The sequence below is a fragment of the Trichosurus vulpecula genome, chromosome 6 (genome assembly GCF_011100635.1).
Source record: "Trichosurus vulpecula isolate mTriVul1 chromosome 6, mTriVul1.pri, whole genome shotgun sequence".
NCBI lineage: Eukaryota > Metazoa > Chordata > Mammalia > Diprotodontia > Phalangeridae > Trichosurus > Trichosurus vulpecula.
Genome location: NC_050578.1, coordinates 7,303,097 through 7,315,520, shown reverse-complemented (window position 1 = coordinate 7,315,520; position 12,424 = coordinate 7,303,097). Strand labels below are relative to the sequence as shown.

The 12,424-nt window shown below is 38.0% G+C and overlaps 1 protein-coding gene across 8 annotated transcripts in view; it reads right to left on the bottom strand.

Annotated features, from left to right (window-relative positions):
• Positions 1–12,424, bottom strand: part of PALLD (palladin, cytoskeletal associated protein) — a 593,228-nt gene that overhangs the window by 9,979 nt on the left and 570,825 nt on the right. For all 8 annotated transcript variants that reach the window (XM_036763236.1, XM_036763233.1, XM_036763235.1 and 5 more), the window contains 2 exons: positions 7,199–7,293; positions 3,977–4,109 (listed from right to left, as the gene is read on the bottom strand). In XM_036763236.1, the coding sequence (XP_036619131.1) occupies positions 3,977–4,109; positions 7,199–7,293 (228 nt within the window). The remainder of the gene's footprint in view (positions 1–3,976; positions 4,110–7,198; positions 7,294–12,424) is intronic.

Genomic DNA, 12,424 nt, shown 5'->3' with positions numbered 1-12,424 from the left:
AAAATAACACCTTAAAGAATAGACTAACCCAAATGTCAAAAGTGCTCCAAGAAGCCAATGAGAAGAATGCCTTGAAAGGAAGAATTAGCCAAATGGAAAAGGAGGTCCAAAAGACCACTGAAGAAAATACTACCTTAAAAATTAGATTGAAGCAGGTGGAAGCTAGTGACTTTATGAGAAATCAAGATATTATAAAACAGAACCAAAGGAATGAAAAAATGGACGACAATGTGAAATATCTCATTGGAAAAACTACTGACCTGGAGAATAGATCCAGGAGGGATAATTTAAAAATTTTTTGGACTACCTGAAAGCCATGATCAAAAAAAGAGCCTAGATATCATCTTTCAAGAAATTTTCAAGGAAAACTGCTCTGATATTCTAGAACCAGAGGATAAAATAGAAATTGAAGGAATCCACTGATCACCTCTTGAAAAAGATCCCCAAAAGAAAGCTCCTAGGAATATTGTCACCAAATACCAGAGTTTGCAGGTCAAGGAGAAAATAATGCAACCAGCCAGAAAGAAACAATTTGAATATTGTGGAAACACAATCAGAATAACACAAGATCTAGCAGCTTCTACATTAAGGGATCTAAGGGCTTGGAATATGATGTTCTGGAGGTCAAAGGAGCTAGGATTAAAACCAAGAATCATTTACCCAGCAAAAATGAGTATAATGCTCCAAGGCAAAATATGGATTTTCAATAAAATGGAGGACTTTCAAGCTTTCTGAATGAAAAGACCAGAGATGAATAGAAAATGTGACTTTCAAATACAAGAATCAAGAGAAGCATGAAAAGGTAAACAAGAAAGAGAATTCATAAGGGACTTACTAAAGTTGAACTGTTATGTTTACATTCCTACATGGAAAGATGATGTGTATAATTCATGAGACCTTTCTCAGTATTAGGGGAGTTGAAGGGAATGTAGACAGGGCACAGGATGAGTTGAATATAAACGAATGTTATCTAAAAAATGAAATAAATTTAAGGGGTGAGAGAGGAATATACTGAAAGAGGGAGAAAGGGAGAGATAGAATGGGATAAAGTATCTCACATAAAAGTGGCAAGAAAAAGCAGTCCTGTTGGAAGAGAAGAGGGGGCAGGTGAGGGGGAATGAGTGAATCTTACACTCATCGGATTCAGCTTGAGGAAGGAATAACATACACACTCATTTGGGAATCTTACTCCACGGGAAAGTAAGGGGAAGGGGATTAAAAAAAGGGGGGATGATAGAAGGGAGGGCAGATAGGGGGAGGAGGTAATCAAAAGCAAACACTTTTGAAAAGGGACAGGGTCAAGGGAGAAAATTGAATAAAGGGGGACAGGATAGGATGGAAGGAAATATAGTTAGCCTTTCACAAGACAAGCATTGTGGAAGTGTTTTACATAATGATACGTGTGTGATCTATGTTGAATTGCTTGCCTTCTTAGGGAGGGTAGGTGGGAAGGGAAGAGGGGAGAGAATTTGGAACCCAAAGTTTTAAAAGCAGATGCTTAAAAAAATTGTTTTTTGCCTACAGCTGGGAAACAAGATTTATAGGGAATAGAGCATAGAAACCTATCCTGCCCTACAAGATAGTAAGGGGAAAGGGGATGGGGGTGGGTTGGGGTGAAAGAAGGGAGAGCTGACTGGGGAATGAGGCAATCAGAATATATGCCATCTTGGAATGGGGGGAAGGGTAGAAATTGGGAGAAAATTTGTAACTCAAAATCTTGTAGAAATCAATGTTGAAAACTAAAACATTAAATAAAAATGATAAAAAAACAAAAGCAACTTGAGATGACCTGGAAAGCAATGTCCACAATGTCACAATGAAAACATCTCAAAATCATGACAGTTGTGTTGCAGATAAAAGCCATTTAATTGTTAATAACATGCTGCACTGTGAAGCCAGAGGATGGTTGCCATCTGTCAGCTCTTCCCAGTTTTGCCCTTGGTTCAGAATGGGAAGAAAGTACCATTTAAGGATACATCCCCCCCTTCTCTTTTCTCATGGGGAATTCACAGACAAAGAAGATGTCTCCCTTTGAAGACCCAGCTCTGCCAAAATCTGCCACTGAACTTCCAAATTCCATTCTGGCTACATGTCGTTCATTTGGTCCTGCCTACAGTACACAGTGTTTTGAATTTAAATCCTTTGAATCAAACTCATCATTTTAAAGGTGGCTCCTTCTCACATGTATGGAGCAGCACAGTATTCTGTAAGAATATTTAAAAAATCAAATCAAATGATATTCAAATTATTATAAGCAGTCAAATGTCTCTTGGGGATCAGATCCACAGATAGCCGGAATGAATATGAAAGCCTTTGGACACAACAAGAAGTTTAGGCACTGAAGTAGTATGAATATATAGAATTGGAGAGGGATGTACTCCTTTACCTTGGTCACCCTTCCTCCTCTATAATCACTACTTTCTCCTCATTTTCGGTAGCATCAGTGTCACCACCAGGGATAGCAATGTGGAGATGGGGATGGTGGGAAGATGCTGTAGGCAGGCCCTAGGCTTCTCTGAGAACTGCAAACAGTGTCACAGCACGTTGGATCTACTTTTCTCATGCAACAGGGCCAACCCACTAAGTTAAGTTCCTTTTCTAAGTGAGGAGAAATGCCTGGTATTTTTGTCTCTCTCTCACCATCCAATCTATATTGGATCCATTGCAGTGGGAAGAGTTACTCATGTGAAGTAAAAGGAAAATGCCCCTTCATTCCATCACTCAGCCATCCCTTTGTACTTCCCCCTCCCTTCTGCCCCACCCCTCCCCAGCACAGTAACGTTGTATAATCTTAGGGGTTAAAAGTCACCTTTTTGGACATCACTTTGGACAATTTGGGCTCTCCAGAAATATGTGGAAATGGGGAAATTCATACTTGCAATTAGTGGAAAGGAAAAAGCTGTGTTACCTCAGACCAAATCAAGGAGAGTCAGTTCCTAAGAATGTACCCAAGGAGTGAAAAGCTCAAGTTTTTGGCATATTTTGAAGGAATAAAGCTTAGTGTGTAGCTACAATGTATAATTGACATTTTTCCAGCAGTAGGTCCCACAGCATGTCATCATCTGGTCCAGTTTTCCACTAATATTTTACTTATCCATTTTAGATCCTAGCAAGGAAATCAATAAGGTAAAGATACTTGCTAATTAAATTTCTTTTACTTGTAAGTTTGTTTTGTCAGTGATTCCCATGAAACTGAGGGCAGAAAGTAAGACATTTGTATTTGTTGAATTTTAAAAAAGATTGATTTAAAAAAATTTTTGGAGGGGGGCCTGCCATCATTTTTACAATTAAAAGATCTGAACTATATTTATCTTGTTTTAAAGGCCCCTTACTAGATCAAAGTATGGTGACAGCAAAATGATAAAACACATCCACTACCTCTTGTTCCTCCAAAAAAAAGAAAAAGGCCTTTTTCTCTTTCATGGAAAAACATTGGTAAGCAGATTAATTTATTTTCTGTAGTATGAAGAGAACCAGCAGAGGGCGCCCTAAAGATTTTGGAAATGAACAATCCAGCCTTCAAATACTTGAAATGAAAATTTAGAGTCAAAGATCTTGAATAGTGCAGAATATAATGGGACACTGAAAATGAGATATCTTTGCAATTTCTCTTAGAAACAGAGAATGGAAAAAAAATCTGGACACAGAAAATAAACATAAGATGGAGGCGGGGAGAGAGATGGAGGGTGAAATATTTTCTTAGCATTTGTTATTGAGTTAACCAAGTTACCTACTTCAATACCTCCACCCATATGTTTATAGTGAGTGTGCAGGGAAGATGTTTTACTAATAATGAGAAACATAAAGAAGGAATGAGAAAGCGTATGAGAATCTCTGGGATGTAACAGTCTTGTTTGAAGCTTCTCTGAAATGTTTGTACATCGATATTTGACCTTATATAACTTTTCCACAAGAGAAGTACAAAGTAATGATACTGAGATGAAGTGAGAGAGGAGGCAGTCGGTTAGCCAATTACCTTGCAATCCATTCGGCAGAGTTTTCCCTCTTGAACAGTTAGGTCTCCAGGCGCCTGCAAGAAGTGAGGTCTGAAAAATCGTTCTTGAATTGGCTCGTTTTCATCTCCGCTGTCTCGCGATCTAGAGCGAGGTCTTTGAAACAGGGTACATAGATTTCAGCTCTCTTATTTTTTTATTTTTGTCACAATAGATGAGCTGATACATAGCTCCATTTTTTAATCTCATTTTTTTTTTGGTAACCAATAAGGGAATAAAAAAATCAGAAACTATTATTTCATTTGGGGATAAATCCTGAATTTGAGGGTGTATGCGCTGCAGTAGGCCTTACAATCAGCTGGAAAGGGCCTTAGAGACAAGCTGGGCCAATCCCTTCCTTTTGCAGATGAGGAACCTGAGGCTCAGAAAAATTAAATGACTTGCCCGAGCTATTTAAAAATTCAAAGGAAGGTAAACAAAAAATTGAGCATTATACAGGTAACCAAAAGTCTGAATGCAATGTTGAAGTTTTAATAGCACCAAGACTTTTGGATAGAGTCTGTATAGAGTAAAATGTGAGAAGTAGCAGCAGCTGTTGCCTATTAATTTGCTCCCAACTCTTTTCAACGGAAATTACTTTAACTTTCCACTGTGCTCTTAGATTTGTGGGACATTCAAAGTTAATATTTATTTTATGAATTCCTAACACATTTGCATTGAGGCTTATTTTGGATAAGAAGCCCATCCTTTTCATTTTTGTTGTTATTTAGTCGTTTTCGGTCACGTCTAATTCTTCATGACCCCCTTTTTTTTTTTCTTGGCAGAGATACTGGAGTGGTTTGCCATTTTCTTCTCCAGCTCATTTGACAGATGAGGAAACTGAGGCAAACAGGGTTAAGTGACTTGCTCAAGGTCACACAGATACTAAGTATCTGAGGCCTGAATTTGAATTCAGGTCTTCCTGATTCCAGGCCTGACTCTCTACTGTGCCACCTAGCTGTCCCTAGTCCTTTTCATACCGTCCAGAAAACACACACACACAAACACACACACACACACACACACACACACACACACACACACACGCACAGTGCAAGATATATTTTCCTTTGACTCTATGACATTTACAAAAATGTCCTTTTAAAGAAAGTATGCAAATCAAGAGAAATCTACCAGGTATATGTATGTGCTTTATTATATTCTTTCTCCCTTTTAAAAGTCTAGTTAGGTAACTCATCCTTAGGAGGAAGGTAATTTAAACTAATTTCAGAGAAGACTAAAGAAGATAACATAAGGCAAAATAAAGAGTCCTGCCAGGAGTCACAGTGAATTAAGTTTGAGAACACTTAAATAGAGAAAGCAATAGTGGAACAAATTCAAAGTGTTCTTACTGTGACCGGCAAATAATTGTCAGCTTGTTTATAATCCATTTATTCTTGCTCCAGGCACAGGTCTAGTTTGTGAGGAAAGTACTCTTTGGGGAAGCACTGATACATATATGCAAAACAGTCTCATTTGGAACTCATATTAAAACAAATACCACCAATAGCACAAAAGAATGTAAATGACCGGGGAGGCAAAAATACACTATCTTTGCATGAATACAGATGACTAAAGGAAAAAATGGAGAATAGAATGAGCCTGAATTGAAACTAAAAGGTTGACTCAGGCACATGGTAAGTTTATTATTCCATTGCATTCACATCCAGAGAAACAGGTTTTAATAGGAGTGGTGACAGCAATTAAAAATAAATACAAGGATTCCAGATGTTGCCAAAATGAAGTTTCAATTAAATTTGGACAGGGCAAACAAGGAGGGCTTTTCCAAATACCGTAGACAAAGGCTCTGTGTCTGAAATATACCCCTCCATGGGTGGATCCATAATTCAGTCTTGTGGAGGAGGTATAGACATGTCCATTGCCTGATATTTACCTAGGTTCTCCACCCTTCTGTCACATCCTGACATTTTTTTGGATCTGCTGTTACTCTCTTCACTGCATATTTATTTTTTCACAAAGGCCTTTAGATAAAATGCTCTTTGCTGTGGACTATGGCTTCCATCTAGAACTTTTTGAGGCTGCTTTTCGGTGACAGGAGCAGTATCTGTTTTATATATAGGCTGAGCTACTGGCTTTTTAAAGAGGCAGAGAGCCCATTCTTGGCACCACTCTTGCTACCTGAGTCATCATAGACCCATCCTCTGGGGAACTGATATTGGAGGTTTCAGCATAATTCCCTTTGCTCTGAGGAAAAGCCTTTCTGACCTAGCCTGATTGCCCACATAAATGAGGGGATAGAGATTTTATCTGAATTCTTATCCTTTATAATAGCTCCTATCCCACTTAATGTGGGAAGAGCTAAACAGAAGCCCTTGGAATTGCCTGGAATATTTCATAGTAATATTAAACAATATTGAAGGTGTGTGTTAAATATATTTCCTCCCTAGTATAATCATGATCAATGGGAATTCCACTGAAACTACCAACACCAACTCCTCATAGGTGGACTTTTATTTTTTTTGCCAAAGAAGCCAAATCAGTGATGATCTCAGAATGACTTCTCTGCCTTTTGTGTGCTCAAAGCAACTCCATAGGATTTATATACAAACTCAAATGCTGTAATCTATACTGCTGGAAGGAGTTCCATCCCTGATGTAATCAGAGAACTTCCCTGCATTCTTGTCATTAAATGAAGGAATCCTAAGAACACCTTATAGATGTATCTAATGATCAACTTTTTGGAGAGAAAGTTATGGACTTCCTCACTTTTTCAAATCAGATTGACAAATATTTGCTTATGAGAATAACGGGATTATAGCTTTAGAGCTGGAAAGAACATTAAGGGATACTGAGTCCATTTTACAGATGACAGAACTCAGGCCCAAAGAGAATGTCCAAGGATCCAAGAGATCTGGACCTAGATTCTCAGACTTCAAAATCCAGTGCTCTCACATATTGCACTATATACAAAGAATGTTTTTATTAGGAAACAGTGAAATTGTAAAGTCTCTTCTTCTCTCTACCAACCCCCAGGGAAATTGGACAGGCTTTCAATACTGGATAGATAAACTTTATCTTGACCCATAACATCCTGTAAAGAAATACAAGAAGGGTGTCAAATGTAAACACCTCCAGTATGTACTGACTATTTCTCTTCTGAATGTATTCTGTCTTGGAGTCCAACCATGATCCTGGCAGTGTTTTTTACTGTTATAGTATCTATGCAAAAGAAATAAATAAGATACCTTCTGACATGAGGCTGGCCTGAGGGAGAACGAGGACTGCGGCCTCTCTGGTTGACAGCCTGTACCATCAGCCTTCCAGTACAACTCACTCGGCCCTGTCAGAGATATTAGGAAAACAAAAAAGGAGGAGAGAAATGGTCAGAATTGAATACTTTCATAGCCAATTGCCCCTATATTTCTTGCCCAGTTTTCATCATTCTTGGTTTCAAGAAGACATTTTATAGTAGATCAGCCTGTACCATTAGCAACAACTCACCTTTTCCAGGAAAGCATTTTCCCCAGGGATAAGGAAAACTTTGGAGCCCAGTGATATGGTGAGTGCCCCCCACCTTTTCCTGAGGATTTGATAATACAGAGCAAGAAAAAATACTGCATACTTCCTGAGGTCCTTTTTTTTTTGTGTTCTGGTTCAGTATCTGATATCTACTGTTACTATCTGCCTGAGCTGTCTATAAACATTAGGACAGCTCTTGATGATTTGGCAAATCAATTACAATTATTGCTGCCTGGACTGTTGCTAATCAAGACCTAAGGTAACCAATGGTACCAGTGGAGAAAAGGGAAGGAGGGGGAGAGAGGGAGAGATCTTCCCTTTACATTTTTGTATGCCCCATAATGATTTCTGAGGCCTTCATATGAAATGTTTGGATGTTACACCTATGGCTTGTCACACATTCCAAAATAAAAAGTGGAACATTCTAATCCCTCTTCTGTTCTTCCCGGGAGCACATTTCTTCAGTCCCAGTAATTTTCAGATTGCATGACCAATGGCATCACTTCCAAAATTATTAAGTATTGGCATGGTGTAAGCAGCATTTTGTGATAAGTTTCTTTGGCAAATAGTATTGTATTTGGAACTTCATCCCTGTTTAACATCATAGTCTCATCCGAGAGTGTAGCCTTTCGAAGGATTTTCATCACTAGATGTTGAATAACTATAAAAATGGATCTGCTTACAGATAATGGCCAAACTACCAGGAAGAATAGTTTTTACCTGCTAAATTTTTTAAAATTTGCTTTTTAATTTATTTTTTATTTTTAGTTTACAACACTCGTTCCACAAGTTTTTGAGTTTCAAATTTTCTCTCCCTCCCTCTCCTCCCTGCCTCCCAAGATGGCATGTAATTCAATATAGTTTCTACATATACCTTTGCATTGAACTTATTTACATAACAGTCCTGTTGTAAAGAAGAATTATAACCAATGGAATGAAACATGAGAAAGAGGAAACAAAGCCAAAAAAAGAAGGAAAAAAAAGAGAGCAAATAGTTTGCCTCAATCTGCATTCAGACTCCATAATTCTTTCTCTGGATGTGCATAGCTTTTTCCATCATGAATCTTTTGGAGCTGTCTTTGACAGAAGAGTCAAGTCCATCAAAGTTAGTATACCATGTATCTGTAATCATGTATAATATTCTCCTGTTTTTGCTCCCCTCACTCAGCATCAGTTCATATAAGTCTTTCCAGGTTATAATGAAGTCCATGTCCTCCTCATTTCTCATAGTACAATAGCATGCCATTACATTCATATACCAGTTTGTTTAGCCATTCCCAATTGATGGGCATCCCCTTGATTTCCAATTCTTTGCCACCACAAAAAGAGCTGCTACAAATATAAATATTTTTGCACATACTGGTCCATTTCCCATTTGTGTGATCTCTTTGGGATATAGCCCTAGAAGTTTTAACTGCTAAATTCTTTAGGGCATTTATAAATTTGGCAGAAAGCTTTAATGTAGCTACCAAAAAAAGGTCCAAATAATATGGATTAGAAATCCCTAGCCTACCATCTTCACCTTCTATTTGAATTTCTTCCCTCATCAAACTCTTATCCAGAGTAGTTAGCCAAGTTAGCAAATGTCTTCTTTCCCCCTTATGCCCCTTATGCCCATTGCCCCTTCCCTCCTCCATGAATATGCAGAGAATTCCAGCTCCATTTGATTGTGAGCTCCTTGAAAGAAGGGATGTCTTTTACCTTTCTGGTGTCAGGGAGACATTTTTTTTTCTGAGGAGCTGACTCTAAGAGTCCCCAGTGGGAGCAAGACTAAAAGCGGAAGTGATTAGAGGAGCAGTGCCAATTTTGACCAATTGGATCTTTGAGGGGTCTCTAGATCTGAACTTCCTTTAAGGAAACTGCTATAAGAGCAAAAGCACATTAAGATAACCACATAATATGGTTCTCAAAAAATCCTTATGTCTCTTATGCAACATTGAGAAAAGCATAGTGTCCAGAACAATGGAAGGGCTGGTCCTGCCATATTGCCACATATCTGGAGGTGCATGTTCAGTTTTGTGTACCATAGTCAAGCAGAGATATTGACAAGCTGGATTTCATCCAAAGGAGAATGGCCATGAGAGAGAAGAACCAATGAGACCTGGCTGATGAAATTAGGGATGTTCCGCTTCAAGAAAAAAAAAGACCTAAGGCAAACATAGGAGCTGACTTTGAAAATGTGAAGGGCTGACATCTATAAAAGAGAATAGATTTGTTCTGTGTTGGTCCAAGGGATAGAACTAGGACTAACAGGGAAAAGTTATATGGAGGCAGATTTCAGATCAGAATGACTTTCTTAAAATCAGAGCTGTACAGAAAGGTAATGGACTGCTTTGTGAGATAGGACCCCATGACAACAAGTGCTCAAACCCAGACTGGATGACCCTGTCTCATGGATGGAGCAGGAGATATTCCTGTACTAGATGGAAGATTAGACCAGATGATCTCTAAGGTCACTTTCTACTCTGAGTCAGTGATTCTATAAAACTCTACTTGTTTGCTTTTTAGCCTTTTGAAAGATCTGTAGTGATGCAGTACTCTTAGCAACACTTGGCTCTTCTGCCTTGGGTTTGTAAAGGCTATTTCGTCTTCTGAAATTCTACCAGAATACTTAAAAACCCAGAGGTAGCTGGTGGTCTTGCTGTGAGGTAGAGTCTTCATTATCCATCGCAAATGGGACTCTGAATACCCGGCAGAAGCTGAATTTTGTATAAAGGATCACCACGGAATTCCCTCAGATGTATCCAACCTAGACAGGATCTCCATCATTACATACTTGAGCTTCTACTTGAACCCTTCCAATGAGGGGGAACCCACTACCTCCCAGTACAAACCATTCCACTTTTGAAGAGCTTCAATTGTGAGGTTTTCCTGGCATCGAGCACAAATTTTCCTCCTTTCAACTACTACCCATTGTTCACAGATTTGCCTTCTGGAGCCAAAAAGAACAAGTCTGAACAGAGACAAAGTGATATAGTGGAAAGAATGCTGGATTTGGAGTCTGAGGATATGGGTTTGACTACTGGCTCTACCCAATTACTTTGCCTCTCTGGGTCTCAATTTCCTCATTTTTAAAATGAGGGAATTGTACTAGATAATCTCAAACACAACTTTGAGCTCTAAATCTATGACCCTACATGTCTAATGCTTCTTCCACATAACAGCCCTTCAATTACTTGAAGAGAGCTATCACATTTCCTCTGAGTCTTTCCTTCTCCAGGCTAAACATTTCTGGTTCTTTCAGTTTATCTTCATTTCATATAGATTCAATGCCTTTCTTCATCATCCTGGCTGTTCTCCTCTAGATGCTCTCCAGATCAATTTCCTTCTTAATCGCTCAGTTTGGTAAAGATATGAATGTATACCATGGATTGACATTAAACTTGTTGCACAATAGTGCTATTAACATAAATGTTGTTACAACTGATGAAGCATATATTGTGTAAAAGACACACCTTAACTTTCTACAACTATTCACTCTACTAATTTTATTTGGGTACAGTAACTCATAAAGACTATCTACTAAGATATGAAGGGGTTACTTTCAGTGGAATAGTGGTTCACATTGATGAAATCAGGTCAGCTGATGCATACAGAACTATTTTCTCCTTGCATGATAAAGAAATATGGATTTTAGAATATTGGTCATTTAATTCTACCAAGGCACTATCTATCTTTTTTGGAGAAAGAGAGAATATTAGTTGGCTCCTAACGTCTGAGGGCACTGATTATTTCATTTTTGTCTTTGCTATGCCCATCATCCCATAGAACACATAGTAGTTGTATGCTTGTTAACTAATTGCTACAGAATCAGTCATTCAAACAATAAAATATTATTGAGTGACCACTATGTCCTAAGACAGTAGTGTCAAACTCAAATAGAAATAAGGCCACTAAACTGTACATAAAGATCCCTGACTTATTTTACGGAATATTTCCCAATTAAATTTTAATCTAGTTGGGCCTTACTTGGGAGTGTTGTGGGCCACCTGAGTATTTTGACACATCTATCCCAGGCATTATGCTAGGTGCTTTGGAAGATGCAAAAATAGAAGACTCAAGAAAGTTAAAATTTCATTGCAGGGACTACATTAACCATCTTAAAGAATAATAAGAGAATGCAAGAAGGTAGAAGAGAGGCAGCACAGAGTAGCACAAAGAGTCTTGGAATTGGGAGTCTGTAGACCTGAGTTTGAAATCCAAATGTGTCACTAGCTGTGTTACCTTGGGCCAGAGATTTCCACCTCTTTGGGTCTTGGTTTTCCCCTTCTAAAATAAAGGATTTTGACTTTAAACATATCTAAGGTTTCCCAGGGCTAGAGGTGATTATAAAAAATCAAGTTATTACCACAAAAAAAATGCATAGGCAAAGGAGAAAGAATCCAACCATAGAAACCTATTATGAGAATAGAGATGACCGGGGTTCATCTTCAGAGGAAGACATTGAAGTAAAGAAATCCCTAAAGAGTAATGTTAAATGTAATGGGTCACTTGCCCAAAAAGAATTTATAGAAGATCTTAAAAAAGACTTTAAAAATCAAATGACAGAGATGAAGGAAAAACTAAAAAAAAAGTAATCCAAGAAAAACAAGAAGGTTATGAAAGGAAAATCAACCAATTAGAAAAGGAGATCCAGAATCTCAAGGAGGAAAATGACACCTTGAAAATTAGAATTGGGCAAAGTGAAGCCACCGAAATTATAAGAGATCAAGAAATAATTAAACAAAACGTGAATAATGAAAAACATAGAAGAGAAAGTGAAACATCTTATAAGAAAAACACCAGATTTAGAGAATAGATCAAGAAGAGAAAATATAAAAATAATCAGAGTAACTGAAAGTCATGATCACAAAAATAATCTTGATACCATAATACAAGAAATAATTAAAGAAAATTGTCCTGAAGCATTAGAACAAAAGGGGAAAGTAGAAATAGAGAAAATCCATCACACA